General features: G+C 32.5%; 1 protein-coding gene across 3 annotated transcripts; it reads right to left on the reverse strand.

Moving 5' to 3' along the window:
* Positions 1 to 1,023: 1,023 nt before the first annotated feature.
* On the reverse strand, positions 1,024 to 26,347 carry LOC144852666 (TNF receptor-associated factor 3-like). Of its 3 annotated transcripts, XM_078710598.1 has the most exons (11): positions 26,245 to 26,347; positions 18,856 to 19,067; positions 16,836 to 17,175; positions 13,556 to 13,633; positions 12,233 to 12,310; positions 10,483 to 10,716; positions 8,550 to 8,766; positions 7,990 to 8,333; positions 2,669 to 7,752; positions 2,300 to 2,430; positions 1,024 to 2,226 (listed from the first exon to the last, which is right to left on the reverse strand). In XM_078710598.1, exons 1-9 carry the CDS (start codon positions 26,278 to 26,280, stop codon positions 7,528 to 7,530), a joined length of 1,764 nt encoding a protein of 587 aa, XP_078566724.1. In that variant the 5' UTR covers positions 26,281 to 26,347; the 3' UTR covers positions 1,024 to 2,226; positions 2,300 to 2,430; positions 2,669 to 7,527. The 3 variants fall into 3 exon arrangements, with proteins under 3 accessions (XP_078566724.1, XP_078566723.1, XP_078566725.1); XM_078710597.1 differs by having other exon boundaries at positions 1,024 to 2,430; XM_078710599.1 differs by lacking the exon at positions 26,245 to 26,347 and adding an exon at positions 20,661 to 20,770 and having other exon boundaries at positions 1,024 to 2,430.
* Positions 26,348 to 27,656: the final 1,309 nt, after the last annotated feature.

The raw sequence follows: 27,656 nt of genomic DNA on the forward strand, positions 1-27,656 counted from the left end.
GGCCTATGTAATTAAAAGCAACCAATAGCTGGCGTTAGACGACCAACACGTTGCAATGGTTGTTTTTATCATCATCCATATCAACAGTTTATTTGATTCGTGATGACGTCATTCGTCAATAAATAACTTTTTTTCATTTGCCTGAACCACGGGCAGAGTAAAGAATTCTTTACTCAATGCCTGAACACTGGTGTCGAAATACGCGAAAACTGCACAGTAGTCTACTGTTATCCGTCGGACTTATCTGAAACCATGGAGTAAAGAATAATTCTTTACTCCATGCTGAAACGGGTTAATCATTTTATAATGAAATTAATTAGGTCGATCCCTACTTAATTAGACTTAATTGTATTATATAAATACATAGAAACAGAGATATAATACTTGGTACAAACATTATTTTATAATCAATTTTCATAATCCATGTAGCTGTATACACGATCATACGGCGGGTTCATTCAAATGAATAAATGATTAATCATCGAGGTTTTCATTCTGTTTACGTTGTTGTTCTTAAGCGTGGTTCCCACTAGATACGCAACACAACGACGTAACTCAACGTAAGGGATTTGACCAATCACAAGCTAGCGATAGATTTATTCGACTGCAGCTCGTCATTGGTCAACTCGTTTGCGTTGCGTCTACGTCCTTGCATTGCGTACTAGAGGGAAACAAGTTGTACATTAGGCCTACATCCATCTTTTCTACAAATATATTCTATTTCGGCTTTGTACGTCCGGTGTTTTGTTTGATCAATTATCGGGACAACCATCACACAAAAAACCGCGCCAATAGGTATTATACCCGTTCTTTTTTCGCGTATTACAGAATCGTTAGAGAATGCTTGAGAGACTTTATTCATTGTCATTGTCGTTATCAACATCGTCATCTTATTCATGGAACGTTGACGTCATAATGTTACTTTCGTATTCATATTTTGTCAATCACGTTTAGCGTTGTTGTTATTTTACGTATTCTCTTTTAAAAACAAATAAATGATGACTCTGCATTTCATGAAATTAATTCAATTAGTTATGTCTACATTTTATCTATTTCGTTTGCAGATACAGTTTCAAGAAAAAGTAACAATAACATGGCCAAATTGTAATAATGTAATTGAAATCAAATAATAGACCTATATCAATTGTCAATATTGACCTGCTGTTCACCGATTATAAAAATTAAACGTCAAATAAACGTATATTATTACGTAAAATAAGCCAATCATAATCAATATTTGCTTTCTTCTTTCTTTCTGAAAATGACTAAATTGAAATAAAATGTTACCAAAACCTTTATGGTAAACAACTCAAATAAATAAATAAGGCCTATAGTGTATTCATTTGAACATGAATTTTGCATGCTACAAGCATTAATTATCTAAACTCATTTCTTTCTCTAACTAACTTTCCAAAATAACTTTTATTAACAAATTATTAAGAGTTATTTTGAATATTTGGAAAGTTTGTAATAACATATTATTACCCCACAGCACATTCTAATAACAATATTGTTTTTGTCTACAAAGGTTAACATATACGTACCTAATTCACAATATTGTATCAATTATGGTACTTAAGTTTGATTGGGAAAATACGACATTGTTTAAAATTATATTAATATAATATATAAATGTTATACTTCTTCTCAAATAAAGAAACGTTAGAAATTTCGTGATATTTCATTTTCTTCAATTATTAAATACATTTTTTTGCTATTATTTTTTTCAAACGGCTGTTAAATTACATCAACCAAAACTAAGGAAACACCATTGTCATGTATTAAATATTATGTAACAGTAGAGTATACACCACATAAAACACATGAATAACTAATAGTAGTAATTTGCTATGAATAACTATTAGTCATTTGCTTAGTATTATACATCACTATACTATTTTCAACCAGAATATAAATCAAATACAGTAGACATTTAACTATAATATAATAGGGAATTATGTTATAATCATACATAAGATACATTCTTGTATAATTGTGAATATTATCGGATTTAAATGATAAAATAATCGCAGTCTTTAAATAAATGTATATAACGACCATCGCTCCTCGATGATGAGACATAAGAGATCAGCATAAAGACCATCAATCTTGTGGTATCCCAATATACTACACCCATACCAACTTAACCTGATGCTACTTGAGAGATCAGCAAAAAGACCATCACTCTTGTGGTATCCCAATATACTATACCCATACCAACTTAACCTGATGCGACTTATCAGCAAAAAGACATTAAATCCTGTGGTATCACCATATACTACACTCATACCAATGTAACCTGATGCTACTTGAGAGATCAGCAAAAAGACCATCACTCTTGTGGTATCACCATACACTACACTCATACCAACTTAACCTGATGCGACTTATCAGCAAAAAGACCATTAAATCTTGTAGTATCACCATATACTACACTCATACCAACTTAACCTGATGCGACTTATCAGCAAGAAGACCATTAAATCTTGTGGTATCACCATACACTACACTCATACCAACTTAACCTGATGCTACTTGAGAGATCAGCAAAAAGACCATCAATCTTGTGATATCCCCATATACTACACCCATAACAACGTAACCTGATGCGACTTATCAGCAACAAGACCATTAAATCCTTTTGTATCACCATATACTACACTCATACCAACTTAATGGAACTTCAGAGATATGAAAGCCAAGACATTCACTCTAGAGCTCTTGCATACCAAACTGGTAATTTAGCCAAAAGTCATTCACTCCAGAGCTATTACTTACATACCAAACTGGTAAAAGACCAAAAGATTAATCCAAAGTGTGCTACACTAGAGTATAAATATACCAACCTGATGTGACTTTTGAGTCAAGATCTGGGATACACGACAATGTGCTGTCGCCCACAGTAAGAGCAAGGAAGCATCAGCCTGTTACCAAATTACAATTACCCATATAGAGCAACATGAAACATAATGTAATCAAAGTCTGAATTAGTTATACAGTAGTTCAATTACACATAAATTAAAAGAAACATTAAATTTGCAATATTATAATCTTAAAATACAATATATTTAGTCAATGGTGCAATATATATAATACAGGTGGTAAAATGTAAGGACAGAGTAAAGGAAAGCAATTATGGTAAAGGAATCAGAAAGAAAGATATCTGAACCATGGAGGAAATATGATATAATTTATATATTTCCTCCATGTCTGAACTTAGCATCAGTACTCCATTTAGTACAATATATGAGACTACATAACCAAGGGCCCTTTTTCCAGAATTAAGTGTTTGTCACTGCAGTGTTTCCAACCATGGATTGACAAAACAACGGTTGACTACAGAACACATTGGGGTAAAGTTGTTTAATGAGTATGTCCACACATGTGCATTTTCAATCAACAGTTTCATTCCTACATTTACCTAACTGATACAATGGATTCAAATAAACATGCTTTTGTTAAGCTCTGTCTACACTATCAAACTAGTTTGACAAAACAAGTGTGATGTGCCCAAATATGGTAGTGATATGTCCATATATGGGCACATCACATTTTTTTGTCAAACAAAGTTTGATAGTGTAGACAGAGCTTTATGTTCATGTTTTGTATTCATTGGAAAACATGTACCAAACCACAGCTTGACAATTCTTTCTATTTCACTTTTCATAAATTTAAATTATTTTAGTTATAAAACACAAGTGCATAGCATTTTGTAATTACTGTATTCTAGTCAATATGTTAAAAATGTTTTGTTCTGGTCCTAAAGCTTAACTGGAAACTGAAGAAATTTGGATTAGGCCCTTCACAGACCCACGGCAGCCAGCAGTGCAGCACCTACCAGATCAGCATACAAGGAGACCATCCCCTGCTCTTTTCGAATAATGTACCAAGTTCTTTAATGTGCACTATATGTACACGGAACCAACAACTTTAAATCCCATCCGAAGGACGAGGCAATGAAAGTAAAGCATCTTTGCAATCAGTACAATACAGATAGACTCGAACCCATGCCTATCACATGCTATGCTAGTCAGAAATTATCATTACACTATCACTTTCCGGTATATACAGCACCCACCACGATTCCCAGACGGTTTCCCATTAAGTATGTATGTAACCGGGCACAACGTTGCGTGATCTGATGACAACCGATATTTCAGCGCAGTATGGCCGTATGATATTCTTATCTATATTTACAAATACTAACTACAGTGTGGTGCAAGTAACATCAAAATGTTACAACCTTTAAGGTTTTTACTTAATCCATGGACCTATACATTAGATAGGTCCATTCTAAATCAATGGAAAGTACGGTAGACCTCCATTGGTGTATTATACACATACTTATTTCTAATTTTTTTTTCTTTTAGGTGAATTAAATACAAATTAGTATAATAGTGTGCTACTATACTAAAACACACACAAAATATATTTACACTTTTTTTTGCAAAAATTCATAAATAAAATTGCAGCAATAGAATCTTAATCTCCATTTTCTTGTTTTCAATTTGTAATAAAAATTTGGCGATATTGTGCGACGATTAAAATACTATGTGATACAGGTCCCACCGTGAAAAAATACTACGCTTCCATAATGCCAAATTTTCCAAATCATAACAACTTTTTTTAAATAATTTACATAAAATTATAAAAAATATATATTATATATATATTTGATAAATAACTATCTATACAATATAATGTACATTAATTTTAAGTTTTTATATACAAAACAGTACTTGGTGATTATTAATGCGCTACCAAAACGGGTTAGCAGATAATTTTCACAGGCAGTTTCAGTAACTTCATAAATCTTGTACAATTAATTATTATTAGACCGTTATTTTTGTATTCAACATCAATTTTAAAATTAAATTCTTGCTTGTGTCCATATGATAGTGTAGCTACATTAGTATCGTCTTAAAGTAAAAAATATGGCAGTGATTGTAATCTCATAGCCTAGGTTTAGACTATGAATAGATACTGGCTGCATACGTTACCATAGAACGGACACTTTTCCTTACAAACGTTATGCAATCATTTGAGATCGCGAAAAAGAATTTTGAAATATGAATAAAAAGTGCTAACTATAAATTACTTTCATTGTTATAAATAACAATAAAGTAAAATGTACTGGTCAATATTTACAGAACAATTTAATATTAATGTTTACTTTCTATAGGATACAGAATAATGCAACTTTCTTATGCTCTGTCTACACTATCAAACTAGTTTGACAAAAAAAGTTTGATGTGGCCAAATATGGTGGTGATTTGCCAAACATGGTAGTGATATGACATCATCATGTCCATATATGAGCACATCACATTTTTGTCACAAAGTTTAAAGTGTAGACAGAGCTTTATTCTGGAAAATTTGGTAAGTGTAATTTCTGTGTCATGTGTGGAATTTATTATTAAACAACTTTTATCCCAGGAACAATTGTAGAGTTTCTTCTGAAAATTGTCTAAACGTCAACGAACAGGAAAGGGCGGGTGTTTCAAAATATTTTTAGGTTGAAGTTCAAAGAAAATATAGTTTTCTGAGCATGCAAGTAAACTATTTTTACAGTAATTTGAAAAACAAAGTAGAAAAATAAAAACAGATAATCACAAATTATCTAAATCAAAATACGGAATGAATGTTTATAAATACATTCCATAGTAAACATTTTCTTTGATAAATTGAGACAAAATGTCTTTACTTTATCTGATTTTTGCACATATTTTAATATCAAAACTAAGCTTGAGAGACATGGGTTTGAAACATGGGTTTGAAATCAAGTCTTGTAAGAGGTGGAGCTTATAACAGCAGGCATGGTGAGGGAAATCAGATTAAAAACGGTGATTGACGAGTGAACTGAATAAACAATACTTACGAATACTTTAAAGTTTAGCACCAAGTATATAAATATATTGCACCATTGACTATTTTACACATAATAATATCTTAATCTATAATGAATTAAAAAAAAAAATGTTATATGTGATTTTATATAGATTTGTAATTTATATGTATATTTTTTATTATCTCTGCAGTGTATATAAGAAGAAATCCTGATGTATTTTTTAATATTGGACCAAATAAAGAATAATAATAATAATATATTGTTTGAAGGTTTGCATGGCGAAATCAAATGTTGATATAAAGTTTGCGGTACACCACATGTATTAGTTAAAAGAACTGTTGAGTTTCTCAATGTTTCGATCAATGTGCTTTAATCGTCCTCAGGAGTGAGTGAATTTGATCGTCCTCAGGAGTGAGGACGTTCAAAGCACATTGATCGAAACGTCGAGAAACTCAACAGTTCTTTTCAGAACTAATACATGTGGTGTACCGCAAACTTTATATCAATAATAACAATATTAATTATGTTTACACTTTGCTCTCTATTATACTGTAAAAAAAACGGCTGTTCTGTCAACTAGCATTCCTGCTCCCAATCTGTCATCCAACCACAAAGGTACTGATGATTAAGATAGTCTGTTTAGTGTGTGATGACACTATAGAATGGACCCAAAACATGACAAACTTTCAGTTAAGTTTATAATGGAATTCTGTAGGATTTAGTAACTTACACACAACCATTCATCTCTGCTTAGCAGCATCTATGAGATTTATATACAAATATGAAGATGTTAGCTCTTAACTTATAAAAATATTAATACAAACCAATAACACTTTTTTGTTGGTTTATATTAATAAGCAACTATCACATAAAACTACACTGATGAAACCAGTGTTGTTTTCACATGTTCTGATCTTTAAACATTAGGGACAATGTCAAAATTATTACTACATTTTGTTTACTATTTAGCCTCTTTATACAATTATCTAAAGCCATTTTGTGGGTAATCGTACATAGTAACTGACTCGTGAAATTCTACATTACAACCAAACAAAATCATACAATGTGGTTATCACAATAACTGCAGTAGAATAAATTTGACATGATCCCTTAGGACGCATCAAATAAGAAATATGTTTTAAAATCAAGTTTAAAGTATGTAGTGTAGATGAATGACTTCTTTAAAAAGTTCAGGATCCAAATCGAATGACATATTTGATTAAGTTTGGTTGCTATTTTAAAACATGCTGTATTTAAAATAAAATGTAATTAATTATTCTTGTTTGTATTCTCAATTTTTGAGTGGACATATAAATTACACAATATTTAATTTATATTCTTACTTTTTTTACTATTTTTGATTACACACTTTTGAATAAAGGAAGGAGCTAAAACCAATTATAGATATAGTGTTGATGTATAGATTTTACTAGTTTTATTAGTTTTTGTAAAACTCTCATGATAATATGTTGGTATTCTAATTCTTTTATCAATCTTGAATAAATACTCAACCCTATCACCATGTTTTATTATACTAAGTGGTTCACTAACTAACCTACAACAACTTTTAAAGAAAACACTTTTGTCTATATGTATACAGACAACATTATGTACACTTACAATTTCAACTTTTAACCTTGCCAAACACTGGTGTAATGAAAGTACGTTGTTCATACAAATTACACATACAAATCGGAAATGTCGACTATAATTTTGAAAAAAACTGTATCCTCTTTTACATACATACCATCCTGAAGTACGGACTGGGCAACAAATAAAGGGCATCCAGACGCAATATTCATATCGGTGACGGGACGCTTGAAACTGCTGCTCGACGGATCTGGTCGGAACGAATCCGATAGGTGTCGTCGACCAGTTTCTTGGTCGAGAAGCATAAGTGTTACCTGTAAAAAATGCAAATTATTTACATAATAACTACAAATATTAGAATTATTATTACATTATATTAAAAGTGAAATGTGCCCAAATATGGTAGTGTTATGCCAAAATATGGTAGTGATATAACATCATCATGTCCATATATGGGCACATCACATTTTGTTGTCACATAAAATTTGATATTTTTTGAGTGTATATTTATATAAATATAAATTTGAGTGTGGACAGAGCTTTATACTAACCTTTTGTCTGAATGGCCAAGGAAGAAGAGCATCGTAGTCCCCTTTCATAACAACGAAAAAAAGAGAAACATGCGAGCCCTTTCCCATACCATCTCCGTTCAGATACACTCTTGCGCACATCTTGTATCCGAACCGACTGGTGTAGAATGGCTGGCTGTAAAGCGACAATGTCTTTCCCGAATCGGCATCACGTTTACGTCTGCTCAAATCCTTTATTTTCCAAATAAGAACGCCATCGTAACTGGCCGTCTCTAGAATCTGAAATCTCAGATCCTGTTCTGCCAAGCGAATGGAGTGTAGTCCAACATCTTTATCCAGTGTTGTAATTCGACTGTGAAAGTTATCTGCAAATATAGCAGAAAAGTTAATTTTTGTATACTGGAGGTGAAAGTTATTAGTTAACTATAATATATTGTAAAATGTGAAACACAGATGCTTCCGACAGATCAAGTCTATATGCACCAAAGGTACTTTCAGTGGAGTACATTACTATTGTAAGGGACTACTGCACTTACTATTATTAGCCGGTTTACATAATCCCAAACTATAATAATACTCACTTAATTGTGCAGCCCCAATATTAGATGCTCCGCCTCCTCCAACTGGCACTGAAAACCTTGTCTCTTCAAGAATTTGAACTTTTGATTCAAGATTTTTTACGGCATCATGTTCACTCAGTAACTTGGCGCTCAATTCGTTTATTTCTTCTTTATTCGATGTCGTTTGTATCTTTTTTTCCAACTCAGTAATGACGTCCAATCGAGTTGCAAGCATTCTCTGAAAGATTTAGCGACAATATTTGTTCCATCCTTAAAATATGACTCAGCCCTCTTGAACCGTAAAATAGGTGCACGAATAAAACATTGTTACTTTTTATCAATTCAAACATAGGTTGAAAAATGCTGACAAAATATGATAAAATGTAGTACCAAATATGTTCGGGTATAATCCCACTTAGGGTCTAATCCCACTCCTACTTTATGTCTGATTTAACAAACAAGCATATCCCTGGTATAGTCCCAGTATTAACTTTTGGTCTGGATGTAGGCCTCTCTTTAGCCAGTTCAGATGAGTTTTTACAAGAAATGCTTACCAATCATTTTTTTTAATGAAACAGGCTTTCCCCGGATATAGTCCCATCCCCCAAAGTCTAAGGCCTAATTTCTTGTTCTATGTGGGATTATACCTGAGAATATACAGTAGTATGGTGCTTACAATTTTGTAATAATCAACATTTAATTAGTCAAACCTGTCCTAGTGCACATGTAAAGAATTTGGGTTATCAACAATTCAAACAATATTAGGACTCAATTTACCATAATCGACCAAATCATATTTTCACAATTAGATCAATTTCCTGGTCATCGAAAATTAATTTGATAGCTAAATTTAAAAATTATTATGACCTTCTTTGCAAGTTCCTAAAAATCATAAATGGTCCTTATTACAGCTTATTTTTTAGTTGCGACGACCTACACCCTATATTTCTTATTAATTAACTGTGTGTGTGTGCAGGGCCAATGAGATGTGCTCATTTTAGTCCTTGATTCAATTTTGACAGATATTATGTCTAGCATAGCAATATAGTGATAGGTCTTCGCAACTCTAATTATTAAATCGTTAATGATCACAATATATATATTGGTATGTGATATCACAATATAATATATATTTGTTTGTGATCATGTAAGTATGGCATTCAATGCAATTAGACAATTAAATCTATATTATTAATATATACCTCTGTTGAGCAACAATGAAAAATACACTGTCAATCCTAATATAAACTGGAAACAAAACAGAATTTTGAATTCATGCAATTTCATATCATTATTAAATTTTGATTTCATATGTAAGGTATGACAGTGCTTTTTCAAGGCATTTCCATTCATAATTTTAGCACACAAAAAATGTGTTTTTTTCCCATAAAATAAAAATAATAAATGCAATTTTTGTTAGTAAATTAGTAAATGTAAAAAATAACTAATTAAACTTTACTCAAAGTTTATCAATGTTTTCTGCCATGGCACACATTATCCACATTCTTCAGAGAATATTTGTTATTATTCAGAAAATGTATAGTATCTGTTCCTATGTTTCAGCATTTGCCTCCTTGCCAAAGTTAAGCCTTAGTTTTTTAAATATCTTAAAAGAATATAGTACTGCAATTGTGCCATGTTGATCAAGATTTGATTGAAATTCCAAAGGCAAATTTTTTAGCGATTCTAGCTTACTTTGATTGTAGATAATTTAATTCGTTGACATCTGATGTAGAAAATAGACTTCTGTTCTGAGAGCTATTCACATCTGTAACTACAGTACCTTCTTCTGTATTAGCTTTTTAAACAAGGCAATTTGGAAGAAAAAGACTAAACTTTTTCTACTACTATCCAGTACTGATTACGTTAGTTACATTACAAATAAACGTAACAGAACTAATTTTAGTTGGGTTTATATTTCAATAAAAACAAAGTATTGTTAGACAATAGGCACCTGGAGATTGTGTAGTAGTTTTTCATTTTTCATACACTTTTCTTTGGTAGCTCTTAATTCTTTGTCGGTCTCTTCATACTTTGTTTCTATCAAGCTCATTTTGCCTTGTAAGTCTGTTACCAATCGCACTGCTTCAGCATATTTCATCTCCAACTGGGTAGTGTGTTTTGAAACCATCTCTAAATGAATATCAGCAAATTCGCTCATATGGCTTTTCATTAGCTTGAGGAAACCCTGGTATGAAAATACAAACAGTTCATTAGGAATTTAACAATTGCTCTTTTTAATATAAATAATTAAATACATTAAATTGACCAAAATCAGTCAAATATTTTAGTATTCTAGTTATATTGAGTTTTATCTGTTAAAATATCCCAATATGTCCCAAAAACATGAAAATGAAGTTTAATAAAATCAAACTTTGAATAGGCCATTTTGAATTTTGTTTTCACTTATAAAATAAAAAAATAAATGTTTAAATTCAACCAAAAAACCCACTGGCAGCCAATTTGACTATTTTTTGCTTTAAATTACAGTTTTTTCAACTATTTTGTGGCATTAAAATGGAACAATTTTTTAAGAATTATTTTTTCAGGGGGACAATACATCTTTAACCATGACATGACTTTACTTTCAATTTACATATTTATATTATAACAATAAAATCTTATTTATCAACTACCAAAAAAAAAAGGTTACCATCATCATTATCACCATCATCAACAAATTCATTAATTGGTAACAATCAAATCATATACCAAAAATACATCCTCATTATCAAAATCAACACTAATACAAATCATTCAGAAAATCATCACCAAGACAAGCAAACAATTAGGGAGTTTTTCATAAACGTTACCTTTAACAACAGTGACATCAACATTCTACTAATTTGCATAACAGCTATTTTTCAGAAATAATGTTTGACGACATTAGTTTTCCGTAATGCTTGCACATTGCATGTTGGGAAATATTGTTAAAGTTAATGTGCTCCTGCAAAACTCCCTATTATTATCTCAAAAACTGTATTCTTCAACGATCCTTTTAATATTGTAATATACTATAAGCCACCTACAATGTCGTCTGTTATCTGTTCGTCTTTCCCTTTTTTTTTTACAAACAGGCAAAACAACAAAGACTTACGTTACACTTCTACAGCTCTATCCATCGTCGATCTAACCCAAGACTTTTCCAACATTTCTGACTAAAGCAATTCACTTTTATTCAACAACCATTCAAATAATTCAATAAATTAAAATAATATTTCTGGTCATAGTTTGAACAACACAAAAACATTGTTTAATAACAAATTGATCACTTTCAAGAGCTTTTTCCAACTTCAACACTAGTTGCTTTTTCATTCAACAACTCAATAAGCAAGCAAACAAAAAAGAAAAGAATCAAATGCTGTTTTTTAAACAATTCTTCCATGTCATTCTTTTTCTTCACAATTACAAACAAAAAAAAGGGAAAAATCAGTGACAATCTACTATCAGAGGATTAAAATACAATGATTATAAAAAAATACTGCAGGAAATATTTAACAGGGTGGCATGGATGGTTAAACAAAGTTTTAACGGCCAGGCATCGGAGATACATTTAATGCATTTGCTTTGAGTTAGCCAAGAAACATCACAATTGATAAAGCATAAAGCAATCTGTAACATTTTGATATTTATGCTTAAATTTGTTCATGACAGGGCAAATATAGCTTTGGATACTAACTGTTCAAACATAGGCCTACCCTTACCTGAAATTCACATCCGTATATATAATACTTGCAGGTTAACAACGCTTTAGTGCAAGTATTCTTCAAATGTTCTTCAAGCTGTAAAAATAGTACAAATGCATTTTACCTCTTAAATACAGTCCCCAAAAATAACAGAATGCAAACAATTGAACTGTTGTAACCTTCTAATACTCAGTCTGAGTCCTTTGTTGTTATTCTGTTCAACCATAAAATATTCCACCCCTAATTAATCAAACATCAAAGTCGCAACAATACTAAAAAATATTTACCAAGGACATGCATCCAGATTATCAAAAAAAAATCATCAGTTACTATTTGATCAACTAATCTTTAAGTTTAATGTTATTTCTTGCACGAAGCTGGAAATAAATGCAGTATACGAAAAAAACCTAGATAGTTTCCTAGCTCTATAAATAGCTTGTTAAAAAAAAACCCCTGGAAAATCCAAGTTTATATGCAGATTGTAAGATGTTACGGTTCGATGGATAAAATCGATATGGTTGAAAGAAAACGCTTAGTGTTATGTTACAATGGTACATGTATGTTTACCTATAATACTGTAGTAAAAATGCAGTGCATGATAATTGAAATATTCGATTAAACCATTTAGCAATTAGGGTAGATAACAAAATATATATACATAACATATATCTAAAAAATCTAAGATACATTATTAAGGGACCATGTCAAATTTTCCTGCAGTTACTGCAGCAAGTGTTTACTATACCTCTCTATACAATTATCTATCAAGCTATTTTGTTGGTAGTCTTATTTTCAGTAACTCAATAAATTTCTACATTGAACAAACTAAACTCTGTAACTGGAATAGAATATTTGGGAATTTCCAAGACATAGAATGTGAAAAGTTTGCAGCATTTCCCGACTGAATGCATGGGCCAGAGAAAGGAATATGTTGATAGGCTCATCAACATCATTCATGCAAAATTTATCCAAATATTATTATTAACTTTTCTGAATTTTAAATAGATTCGTAGATAAAAATCCAGATTTTATAAAGCTCTGTCTACACTATCAAACTTTGTGACAAAAAATTTGAATTACCCATATATGGACATTATGTCATCATCATTACCATATTTGGGTTTATCACTACCATATTTAAGCACATCTTTTTTGTAAAACTAGTTTGATAGTGTAGACAGAGCTTTATACCTAAATTAATTAATCACATTTAATTATAACTATATTTTTGTAATAAAGTTTTTTGTAGACAACAAAACATCTGACACCAACCCTCACACCGAGATGGGATCATACAGAGTCAGTTAGAGAATACACACTTAAACCTGAATTATAACTTACTTTATTCTGTGGAATATTTGTGATGCCACACCTGTTTGGGCAATCGACTGGTTGCATTTTGCACGAATTTTCATGATCCTAAGAAATAAAATATAAAGAAAATAAATACACAAGGTGATATGCTGAATCTCGTAAGCTCAGCAAATTTAACACATCATTTGGTTAAATTTTGTGGTGGGCTTAAAACGCAAAGGACAAAATATACCATAGTTGATCGGCCTAGCCTTCAAACATACAACATTTTTGCATGAACTTTACATAAATTGGTAATAGGTGTTATTGTTTTTTTTAAATAACATAAATAAATTAGAAGTATTATTCTTTTGGAAATGTAAAGCAGTAAATACTGTATACCTATATATATAATATATGTATAATCCCACTCCTTACTTTATGTCTGATTTTACAAACAAGCATATCCCCGGGTATAGTCCCAGTATTGACTTTTGGTTTGGATGTAGGCCTCTCTCTACCCAGTTCAGATAAGTTTTTACAAGATATGCTTACCAATCATTTTTTTCCCTGAACCAGGCTTTCCCCGGGTATAGTCCCACCCCCAAAGTTAGCCCAAATTAATGTTCTAGAGGAAGGGAATATACCAGAGGATATACGGTAACTGAATATAGTCCGAGGGCTATCCAATTTGAGGAAAATTATGGGTGGATTACATCATATATAGTAGGCCTAATCAAAGAAATGATACCCAGTTTATCCATGGTCATAATTTTTATAATGTAAAGTAATAATATTCAAATAACAATACTTTAGAAATATTAAGTAGAAAAAGTTAAATCCAATTGTTTGATAAATCAGATCAAACTTAAACACGCACTTTCTCTGCTATATTTTAATTAAGTCAGTCAGTGCATTTTCAATTTTTCACATCAGTTGAATGTTTAGAAAAAAATTCTATTTTTGGCGATGACAAAACATTGACCAATGGTGGGATGCCAGCACTACAGACATTATTGTTAAGCTGTGTTGAGCCGCACCAGATTTAAAAGTTTGAGTATATATTCATGTGCAGTACTAGTAGTTGCACACACGAGGAGAAAGAGATAAAATAGTCTAATTAATTATCAGTGAATATTATAAGATAGAGTGCCTTACTCAAATGGGCATCATGTACGCCTTGTTCCTGTGTGTCTATGTTTTAAGCTGATACTATGTTGTTTAAATGAGCTTTGAAGTTGATATTATTTTGGTTTAGCAGAGGGTGAGTTGCAATTATGCTATATTTCAATAATCAAACAGAGGGCATTTTCTCGTTTTCACAGATTTCATCAATGTTTAAAAATTATGGGTTTTTTTTTAATGTTAAGGTTAGGCTTGATATTTTGAATGATTTAGTTCAGGTTTATAATGGACTCTTGCCAACAGGTTTTCTGGAATTCCCTCTGAGGTTCTCTTTCATAAGTGATGGTATTTACATTTATTGAATGACGTATTGTCTGAATAATTAATGAGCAATAATACATTTCAGTCATCGTATTCAATTACAGTATATTGTCACAACAACAAAACACTAGGGGTCATGTCAGTACATCATTTAATTTACCTTCTTCTCTGGCTGACAGTTTTTCTAGAATTCTATTATAATCTCTATTATAATTGATGTTATTTACATGTATTGAATCTATTGTCTGAATAATTATTGAGCAATAATATCTAGTTCAGTCATCGTATTCAATTAAAGTATATTGTAACAACAAAACACTAGGGTCATGTCAGTACATAATTAATGATTATCAAGAAGGAAGTTTATCAACCAATACTATAGCTTCTTAGATTTGAGCAAAGCATTCAACAAATCAGAACGCTTGTTACACCCACATATAACTAGAAAGCAAGACACGTGACTTGTTGTACAGTATTGAGTTTGAGTATTACAGCGGCAAAAGGCAGTTAGCCATGTTGCATGATGGAAATAACCAGAAACAAAAACCTACGTTGGTGATCTGTTGACAGTTGGCAATGTTACTTTTTGGTTAGTACATTTAGTATTTCTGTTTATGTTATTGATAAACTAGTCTTCATTCTATAATTAAAGGGCAATTATTTAATTTGGTCATCATGAAATTATGCTGTATGTATGAGCATAGAGATATTATATGCTATGAGTATACAAAGGGTTGTTTGATATAGATTACATAAAGTAGAACCCTATTATGGGGAAATATTTTGGACCAAAAATGTCCCTTACTAAAGGTGTCCACATGAGGGGTTCTAACTGTTTAACTTTATCTGTAATTGTGCTATTCCAATCTGTATCATACTTTTACAAAGGTGGCTGTATGATAAATAAAAACCATCAAAACAAATAACTTTATGTGAATTGAACGCAAAGATGTTAGTGTTTAAATTGTTGTTGTTTGTCAATAGTGTGAGAATTTGATTTTTATAAATTGTAATAGGATAGCCCCTATATAGAAATAGCAACCATGTATATGGTTCTCTCTCATATAATTTACATTTATTAAAAGTATTGTCTGAATAATTATTGAGCAATAATATCTAGTTCAGTCATCGTATTTAATTAAAGTATATTGTCACAACAACAAAACACTAGAGTCATGTCAGGACATTAATGATGATTAATAAGGAAGTATTTATATCCAAGACAGTGACATGTGCATTTAGCCATTCAGATTTTAAGCAATGCAACAGCAAGTAGTGATTTTACATGGTGGGAATAACCTGAAAAATATTTATATCTACCAATAGCTATATGGCAGAAATCAACAAATCAGAAGGCTTGATTAGAAAAGCATGGCTGAGACAGTGACAAGCAATATGTACTTGCTATAAACCATGTGCGTTTAGCCATGTTGAGTTTCAGAAATAAACAGCAACAGGCAGTAGTGACTCTGCATGGTGGAAATACCCTGAAATATATTGATATCAATAGCTGTTTAAATTTGAGCATGGCAGAAATAAAAAAAATCAGAAGGCTTGAAAGATAGAAAAGCATGGCTGAGACAGTGAAAGGCAATTACTGTATTATGAGTTTCAGCAAATAAACAGCAACAAGCAGTAGATATTTTGCATGATGGAAATAACTAGAAAAACAAAGACGTATTATGGTGATCTGTTAGTTGGCATGGTGATCTGTTAGTTGGCATGGTGATCTGTTAGTTGGCATGGTGATCTGTTAGTTGGCAATATTACTTTTAAGCAGGTTTGTAAGTACAATAGTATTTGTTTATTTTATGGATGTTTGTAGATAATATAACACACATATAACACCTTCCTCTTTGGGCAATACAAACCATAAGTTTACCTTTTTCTCTTGCATGGTATATTCTTCTCCGCAGTTGATGCATGTAATGACACGAAATTGACAGTCAATTTTTAAATGGTTCATGTAATCTTGTCTGGCCATTCTCGCAGTACAACCCCTCTCCTTGTGCATACAGTCTATCATTTGAAATGCACATACTTCGAGATGAGACTTTAATTCTTTTAGTTTGAACTCATATGTACAGCCACTTGGTTGGTTAGTGCAAAAGATTATCATGTTTTCAATTTTTTTACGAGCAAAATGATCTGGATTCATTTCGTTTATGTTGATTTCTTCTTCCTTGCAGTTTGGGCATTGAAAGATCGGGCCGTCTGCCTGCCTAAGTATTTAAAAATATATATAACATTTTTTACAATTATATTTTTAATTTTTCTGTTCACTTAAATGGAATATATATAAGTGTACAAAAAAATGATTTGACGTTAATGAACAAACTAACAATCAATTAAACATGGGAGCACTAACATAATAATGTTAATAGTCATCAAAAATAGATATCACAAAAGTGGTAGTCAGAGAGGGATGCCCCTAATGTTCCATGGATGTGGATTTCTATAGTAATCCCAGGTATTATTTAGGTATACATTTACACCTCCCTCACTGTAGATGTTTTATAATTAAAGGTTTCATTTGTCTTTTTTTTACATTTTTTGTAGTTGACTGTTTTTGTATACTTAAGTGTTTTGTTTTTTACGTAAGGTAAGTTTAAATCTGCAATTATTTTGAGAATGTATTTTTTTTTCATAGTTCTGAACAGTATGATGATGAGTATGAACATTCCAAACATTGATTTTTCCTATGACCTATTTATGGGTTTCAAATATTACTTTGAATGGGAAACTTTAATACAATAAGCACATTGTATTGACTACAATCATGGACATTACGCAATGGTAGAATTCTGCAGACTGTATGGTCGTTAAAATATCATGTTACATATTAATTTATGTCGGATACTTTGAAAGGTCAAGGTAAAGTTATCTAACTTTTTGTATAAGAACTTAAATATGTAAATGAATTAAATGTTTCTCATAAGGATATTAACAGTAAAAAAATAGTTTTCCCTTTGTGATTGATGTCTATTGAAAAAGTACATTGTAATTATATGTCAGTTAAATTATGATAGAAAATCTGAATTGGTTAGCCAGACAGGATACTTGTCTTCAACTTTTTTATAATTATTTTTAAAACTTGCTTTCACTTCAATTTAAAGGAAATAATCTGATGACATCTCAACATTAAATATAAAATCATTTACCTGGTGGAGCTCAAACAGAATGTATTGAAGATTTGTGAGTATTGGTAATTTTTAAATACTATTTGTTTTTTTTTAAATATCTTAACAACATTAAGTAGCTTGGTTAAAGTCTAGACAGACTGATGACAAACCTCTATATCTCAACAAATACACTAAATCATAATTAATATTTTTCATTCACATTGTTGGAGATTATGCCATGAATGAATATGGTTGAAATTTTTAAAATAATTTGTTGTTCATTAAATTTTCAATATAATGTTTACTGTTAATGTTTATGCATGAAATTATTTACAGTTAATACAGTACTATGATTTTTCTTTCACGTTTATCGATGGTAAGTTTCATATTTTGATTATCTCTATTTCTTTATTGAATATCAATTTTTTGTGTATATATTACTTTTACTAACTTTTTAGATAATCTAAATATTGTGTTACACAACAGTTTCATATTTTCAATGGTAGTGTGTTTTTCTGTAGGCAAGTATAGGGGAGATATTTCTTCATGGGGAAAGGTTGGACAAACACTGATGAGGCATATTGTTCAAAAAAATAAATTCTAAATTTAGTACTAGTACTCATAGTAATAACCAGTAAACTTTTCATTTGTGACAGTTAATTATTAAGACCTAGTGCATAGAAAGATTCTTGAGCAATTTAACGAGGGCTACATGAATGCAAGGCAGTCAAATCTAACGCTAACTTTCCCAGTTATCAGTAGTAACACCCCTAGACTTACTCTGCATAGCGCATAATGCAGCCTTTGCAGAACCGACAACCACATGTTGCTTGTTGAGGCCACCTCAGTGCAAATTTACATATTCCGCAGAAGAACTCCGCTATAAGAGCAATCTTGAATACCACATTGTAGCCTTCTTTCTCCCCGATAGAAGAAGGCGGAGAGGATGATGCTGAAGACAGAACAGACGATACTAGACTGTTCGATGCCATCTGTAAAACATAACATTGAAAAAGACATTAGTAATATACTGTGTGGTAACTGTAAATGCGGGAATAACCTGTGACTTGCAGACCAACTGAATTGCACAGGTGTGGACGAGACATTTCATAACTTTCTTATCCCCTAAGGGTCCCTTCATGTCGAGTGCTGCCACCACTTACACTACAGGTAAGCTTCTGTTTCAAGTAATCTGATATAGCATTAATTTTGCTTAGGTTACAGCATAGAAAGGTTGCCATTCCTACTGCACTATTAAAGTTATGCAAGATGATGTCATTGTGTGGCTACCACATATATTATTAAAATGTTGTCCTATTTAAAGCCCCATATGAACTCATAAACCGTAGTTGTGCTGAAGAAATAAATATATAATAGTTAATATTCAAACATTACAAAGCATAGTTGTTTGTTAAATAATTAAAATCTATAATTGAATGCTATTTTAAAAGTTTACTTACATACTTTGAATTTTGAGTTTTGTGTGTCAATTCATTATTATAAACAATGGAAAAATCGAATGTCATCATTTCCTGTATTGATATATGATTTTGTAACACGATTCATTGGGCACATGAGTAATTTAATCCGCTTATTCGCTTTCCTTTTTACAAAATGATTAAAACAAAAACATACATTGTTTCTCTTTCCATTTATTTTTTTTGATATATAATAATTTTGAAACATTGTTGAACAAATAACAAATTCTTAAGACAGTAATTATGTATTTAACATAAATGAGTTAGTAGTATTTAATCCATTTATTGGACGATTTCCAATTTTTAATAACATCCCTTTGAAATAATCAATCAGTCTACAGAGCGCGTTAAACGAATGCAGTGAACCACACGCTGTTTTTTTTTTATCATGTTATTTACTTTTTGACGATATAAATAACTTTATTGGATTTTCCCTCAAACGGTAAAACATTCTTCAAAAACCTTTTATAAACTGTAAATGTTACCTCTGTTAAAAAACAATTTAATTTGTTATCACTTTATAGACTGGGTAAATAACAACATTCTTTCAATTTTACAAAAGTTTGGCCACCTCTCGATGGATTTAAGCAAAATTAAGAATTATCAGGGAAACCTTGCTTTGAATCTAAGCTCAGTTAGGCCTAGGCCTACTAGGGCCTAGAGTGCTAGCTAGCCTAGCTAGAGGGAACCTACACTACATGATGGACCTGGCTGGTATTCGCCCCACTAGCACACTAGAAAGAGGCCATACTATAGGCCTATAGTATAGGCCTAATAGACTACTAGGAGTGGCCTTAGTTAGCCTAGGTTAGGGCCTACTACTAACGGATTCCCCTACTGACTGAGGCCCTAAAGCCTAGGGCTAGGCCTAGCCTACACTAGCCCGGCCCTTGCTTGGTCTAAACCAGTGGAGGTGGTATCCATGATGCATCGACTGTTGGTCTAACAAATTACTGGGCTCGGGGGCCTCCTCCTAGGCCTAGGTTACTGTAGGCCTACCTACTAGCCTAGCTAGGCCTAGCCTATAGCTAGGCTAGGCTGGTAGTCCAAACACAAAACAGGCCCTTTGTTTACCCAAAATTGTATTTTATATACTTTATTTATTACCTTGGGTAACCCCTCAAAACAAACACTACCACACAATCTCTAAAAAGGGTAGGCCTGCCCTAGAGAAGAGACCAAGCACCTCACCCATGCCACACTGAAACAGGGCATGCTGCAGCAGAAAGAAGAGAAAGGGTGAGAGAGGTAAGTATAGTGTGTAAGAGACTAGCATTCCTTCCTTCCCCGTTCAGAAAAAGTCACGTGGTACACTATCGGCCATTCTTTGTTATAAAAAAAATGTATACACCGCCAATGGTCACAAGGCTAAATTTAACTATTTGTTTAAAGGTTTTTGTTAAAATAATAACTAAATTATAAAGTTACTTTCAACATGATTTTAAAAAAATATGTACAAATAATGTATTAAATATAGGGAAAAAAGGAAGGAAGAAAATAAAAGAAAACGTGAGAAGCGCGCCATACTACAAGAAATATTAAACCATGGAGCTATAAAATTAGATTAAACCTTATGCTTGGTTCCCACTAGAGACGCAACACAAGGACGTAACGCAACGTAAGCGAGTTGACCAATCACAAGCGATGGATTATTTGAACTATCGTTTGTCATTGGCCAACACGCTTGCGTTGTGTTTACGTCCTTGCACTGTACTGTACACAGCAAAGAGAAAAAGGAAAAAAAGAAAATAAGAAACTGATGTAAATAATCACTATTTGAAAAATGTGTTTTACCACCCGTTTGGAATGGGTCGGTCCTGTGCTGCTCATTACTTGAGGATAGCTCTAGTTTTACTGCATCTAGATTTCAAGAAAGCTTTTGACTCCGTGCCCCATCAACATCTTTTATTTTAGTCAAATTAGCTAGTTTTGGGATCAGTGGAGGTATGTTGAGAACTAGATTAGTGCTTCTCTGAAAGATCTCTCAACACTACTGCCTAAATAGTCACCTTTCTTCTAAATCTGAAGTAATCTTTAGTGGAGTTGCACGGGGAAGTGTCTCGGGCATCCTTTTCTTACTTATAAGAAAAAGAAATCGATAGTTATCGATGTAATTGTTCGCCGATGATACAAAGCTTTTTAGAATTCGGATGATAAATTAAACCTCAAAGTTGATATTGACGCATTATCTGCATGGTTGAAAAATGGCAGCGCCTTTTAACGAAGAAAATGTTTTAAAAGAAGAAGTAAAAATAAAATATAAAAAGTGCAGCAACGTGGTACTCGCATGTTCTCAGAGTTTAAACATTTGCCGTAAACCAGATTAAGAGCTTTCTCAAGTAGGCCTACCGTAGACAGAGCGCGTATATTCTTCAAACTTTCGGGATTAATAGAGGTATCGATAATGTCTCAACAGGTTTAATTGTTTACTTTATTAGCAGAGGAAATTCATTTGAAACATCTATGTCGAACTAACTTGAGGCAGGGATCCTTCTCCAGGAGAATTGTATAAATGCGGTGGAATTCTTTGTCTAATGATGTCGTAAATTCGACTGATCTGACCACCTGCACATATACGTTTAATACAATACAGTATATGCTTGGCCTCTATATACCCAGGATGCTTTCCTGGGATACAAGTAAATACTAAACAAATACAAAGTCTATTTTGAGATTTACACTTGTATTTTGAGTGACAATTTTGCTGCGTATATGACAACAACCGAAAATAACTGACTCGGAGAGGCAATCGGATACCATTGTCATTATTGGAGGATTGTGAGCGGGGCTGTGGATTGTACGGTAAGAGTTGAGTACAATGACGTTATACTACCTATACTACCGTATGCCAGTAAGACAACTGGAGTGGGATGGGGGACAGGTACGCCCCTGAGTAATTTGTATCATTATCTTGCCTCGTAGTTTTACGCACCTTTGAGTGCCGCAATGTAATTTATGTCAATAAATATCATTACGGTATTACTGTAAGACATGAGAAATAATTTGAACCTGTAAAAAATGATGGTTAGGCCTACCGTATGTATAGGGCCTTCTTAATTACAATTGCCCTGTCTGGCTAATTTTATTTATCTTGGGCCAATTATATACGCGCTTGTCACGTACCTTTCTCCCTTAGCACATTTTTATAGGCCTCTGTAAGATAAAATGTCATGATGATGTAAGATAAAAATGCCATGATGATGTGCTGGAAACATGATGTGATGTTCGACGACAACTGGAACGTTTACCAAACCGGTAGTAGTAGGCCTAATGCTATAATACGTGTCAATCATAATATGATACTACGTGTCACCTATTTTGAACACGCTGGAAAAACCAAACCTAAGCTCGATACTATTTAAAACCATTTTGATAGCCTCCTGTACTAAAGGTAAAAGGAATAATAAAATACGGCCCAACGACTTAAGGTCTTCCTTCTAAAAAAATACGTGAGATGACCGAATGACAACATTAAGATTAAAAGAGTTGTTGCTACCACCTCCAAATCGAGGAAATAAGTTTATATTTCGTTGTTCATATTCTTGACAATCAGTTGACTTCTTCTTCAACTAGCACCACGGGTTCTAAAAAAAAATATTTATCATAGCATTTTAAGAAGATCGATGATGTAGTCATACCAAGAAAAAGTTATGTTAACTTCTTTCTCCATGGTCTCCGCCATGGTCATACCCAAGAAAAAAAACCACACGCCTTTTCATCGCCGCCGTCATATGAAAATATTAAAACGTCCTTGGAATTTTGTACGGGGTTTTCCATGGCCAATGTCATCATCATCATTAAACCTATAACCTTGAGAAAATACTCAGTATTTCATAATCGGTTGCCATGGTATGTTGTTGGGCGGGGTATGGTCACATCTCCTTTTATTTATTGGTGTGAAAAACAGCACTCCGCGATGACAAGAAGTCCCTATTGTTATTGCAGCTCCGAATCAAAATGCGTACGGACGTAGTACTAGTAGGCCCTACTTTTCATACTCTCTGTCGCACATAATGTGATCCGTTGACGAACACAGACATGCTATAGTAATTACCTACTGATTCTACATTCAGTCTACAGGATAATGTACAATACCATCCTAAAACCCCAAAATAAAGGTAATTTACTTCACTTACAGTGTATTATATGCATTGTTGCTACTGCAAATCGTAATAAGTAAGGTACTATTTTTACATTGGTTGGTGTGATCAGCTATTAATACATTACAAATAAATAGGGCATGCCTTATCACAAAGAACGTTTTATTTAGAAGATAATATTTTATGGATAATAAAAAGGACCACAGTACACCAACTTTTCTTGTACTGTATTAATTACTTTTTATTGCTTGAATTTATTGTGTACGTTGATGATCAAATAAGGGATGATCAATAACCGTCGTTTTCAGCTAGCAGACGCGACACATTTCCAGCTGCACATTTCTCAACTGTTGATCATTGTAGCCTACTGAGGTATATGATGTTAAAATATTGTGGGCCTACATTTCCGAGGCAAGCCTGTATTAATTATCATTTTAAAATATTAATCGATAATCTAAGATCCAATAAAATAAGCGCATCATCCCGCTTGGATTTCCGTGATTGTTTTCGACTTTGGTATACACGGGGGTATATACAACAAACAATGTACATGTGTGTGCCTAAGATACAAAGTGTACTACTATTATTGAGCTTGCGTGGGCCACTTTGATTGGAGGACGATCGTCCAATCATTCATTCACATAACTCGTAAAATGTTACGATTTTCGTCATGGACGAATTATCGATTTGTGTATTATATAGTATGTGATGTGTATTATATTTTTGAAACATTATTAATTAAGAATTGATTACACGAATAAAACACATTATTTATCAATGTTAATCTCATACTTTTAATAAATGAGTGATTGCTATACATTATATATATATTTTTTGTTATCTCAAATATTTGTTAATATACTTGTTCATAAGAATATGGTACATTGTTTTGTTCATAAGAATAGTACATTTTTTTGTGTTTAAAGATCTAATATCAACTTCTACAACACTCACATAGGTACTCCCCCCCCCCCCCCCCACAAAAAAAAATTGCGACTGACCGCTGTCTGACTGAGCTTTTATATGCAGGGTATAGATATTGTTTATGAGATATTCTCCCGTTGTTAGTATTCTTGCTATATTCATAATTAATAGTGACGTATAGTAGACCGAAAAGATGATGTCGGTATTTCCAACGACTACAACACGTATGCCTGTGCATTTAGTAAATTCTGATTCGAGTGACGTTGATGTCGTTCTTTACATTCATTCTCCATATTCACAAATCTCATCATCCTTTTATATATACCCTTTGTGAATTAATCACGTGTATAGTTTATTTTTTACTTTTTGGGAATTACCAAATGATTATTTCTAAAAACCTGAACTCGCAATCTGCTAGCTAGACTACTCCACTTCAATTGGTGAACAGTGATACGACAACTGGGGGCGGCATCAACCTGCAATGAGGTGGACTTTTCCATTCATTAAATAGGGATCACAGCAAAGATCTGGTCTCTCCTCCTTCAAACGATGAGTGTTTGAAGACCTTATGGTTCGTTGCAATATAAAAAAGTAAGTTGTTATACGCCATCCGCGTTTTCTGATTCTTGTATCATTAGTTATCCGCACCTTGGCGGATAACTCATTGTGATTGTTGATATTTTTGTGAATTTTAATATGATATAGGCGTAATTCTGAAATTCAGAAAATGCTTGCAATAATTGTAATTCGAATTGATTATATAAATAAACACCACAATATATTTAATTTTAAAAGTTGTTTTATCAAGTAATGATTACTTAAAATGATACTACTGTATTAATAATAGCCTTATCCCTTCATCAAAGTGGAATGATCCAAACAGGGATTTTCCCTGTACTATTAATATTAGGTCTACTATGCAAAGATTGCATCGATCTTTGTTGAAGTAGCCTACAACCCGCTTAATTTGAAAATGCAAAGTAAATATGTGTATGGTTCTAAAACAAATTAACTATAAATAGCCTAGCATGAACACTTCACACTGAGCAAGTTAAGCTACATAAATTATGATATTTGTTTAATAGAGTTGCAATACCGAAGAATTCTTACCAAATAAATATTGGAGCTTGTGCGCCTTAATTGTGCTTATCTTCAACAAGGTATTGTGGTATTTCGAATAAGAAACAAAACGTGATTGGCTGCTATATCCACCAATCAAATAATTCTATTCTATGTACGTTTACTTTTGTTTAAATTTAATGTATTGTCTTTCTGCACGAAACGATAATGGGTAGTAGGTATTTGCATGGAGGAAATGGTATTTGTATATGCAGTACTTCCTTTTCATTTTTGTTAGAGGAAATTGAAAATAAACTATTTTCTTTCACTGCAGGGCTGAACTATATAAGAAAAGATTTAAGGGGGAGAAATAGGTATACACAATTTAGGTATTTTCAATAGGCAAAAATAAATACTGTAAATCATAGCAAACCGTGCTCAGTCCTTCAACGTTACAATGTTGTAAGAAATAGATATGCCGGTTATGTGTATTATAGCTTAAGGTATAGTCTCTGATACTCAACAATCAGTACAGCATAGATTAACTGATATTTACCGATGTACGGTGCACTACCGATATATTAAAACCTACCGTTATTAAAACTTACCGATATTTTTCTTTCTTGTTTTGAAAGATAAGTCATGTTTTCTTGAAATTAAAAAAAATGTAGGCCATGAAACGGTTTAGATATATCTGCAAAACATGCCATGGTAAAACTACTTGTAATGGATCGCATGCAGTAACTGTATGATACCACCAGGAACTAAACATGAAAATACAGTTGCATATAGGGGATCGGAATCTTTATTCTATTTTAAAATACAATAACTACATTCGGTAATAAAGCACCTCGTTAACCACCAGAGGGTTTCAGTCTCTCATACAAAACAATAGGGACTTTATTAGGAAACAGGACGGGAAGCCACAGACGGTGCTCATGAATAATTTATGCGGAGATTTGTCGTCTTAACCTTTTGAAGACGATAAAGTTGGCATTTTCCCGTTTACGGAAAACGACTAGAAATAAGGTAGGCCTGCATATAGGCCTATAACCTTAAATATACAGTTCAAATTTTAACTTAAAAGTGGGCTTTTCAAAACTCTAAATAATATTTGAATTTCTAATTTAAATGTTTTAACGAAATAACATTTTTATTGGGTTAAATTGTTAAAAGCAATTTTGCGCGACGTTTGAATGTGAGTCCCTAGCTATGAAGGCCAGTGCTGATCACCAGAGCCAAAGGATGGATTGCTGCATTTTTTACAATAAAATTACAATATCTATAGGCCTAATTATAAAAGACAAACACAAAAAGTTTGTCCTCTATGCATGCCGCGGTACAACCTCTGATTGGTTTGCACTCTTGCAACGGAGATGGTCATGGTCTATATAAAAAGTTTGTAAACCAAATATTTATTAAATTATGACTTATTAAATATTTTAAAATTACCACTTATCAAAAGGTTATGAAATGTTGAATTTCCAGAGGGCGTCATTAAGACTATAAAAGCAAGAACCGAGAAAAACCGGTAGCATTACCGTTTAGAGAGTCGATAGGGTAGGCACACTTTTTAAGTAATAGAAAAGCCACGTGGTCGTGGAATACTTCAGTTCACTTCCATTTGTAAGAATAAACATTTATAGGATGATTTATGTAGGTTATAACTATTATTGATATATAGTTCTACAATTTGAAGTGCAGGCTCTACGTTTATTCGTTTTCTTTCATTTAGCGTGCAAAATCGTACAATGGCTATGCCACCTGTATTATAACAATGGGAATGCGAATTATTCGTTTTAAATAAGGTGATCATTACAATAACCTGATGCTACGTTTTTATTCTAGGCATACTCTAGCTCTGACCGTCCCTACACAATCCCATGTTATACCTGAGGTTTGAACGTAGTATTCTTCATTATTCTACTAATCCGCCGAATAATTACCAGCTTATCGTTGGTACAGAATCGTAATTATAATTACGGCTACCTTTTGATAATGATTTTGTTTAATTTCCTAA

The sequence above is a fragment of the Antedon bifida genome, chromosome 9 (assembly GCF_963402885.1).
Source record: "Antedon bifida chromosome 9, ecAntBifi1.1, whole genome shotgun sequence".
In the NCBI taxonomy this organism is placed as follows: domain Eukaryota; kingdom Metazoa; phylum Echinodermata; class Crinoidea; order Comatulida; family Antedonidae; genus Antedon; species Antedon bifida.

Bases quoted from the DNA above. Each gene is read 5' to 3' on its own strand.
- LOC144852666 (XM_078710598.1), bottom strand. From the start codon at position 26,280: ATGACTTATCTTTCAAAACAAGAAAGAAAAATATCG. The intron at 12,311-13,555 runs GTAAGTTATAAT...CTATTTTTACAG, and splicing joins CAAATATTCCACAGAATAAA to CTTGAAGAACATTTGAAGAA. The intron at 8,334-8,549 runs GTGAGTATTATT...CTATATTTGCAG, and splicing joins TATTGGGGCTGCACAATTAA to ATAACTTTCACAGTCGAATT.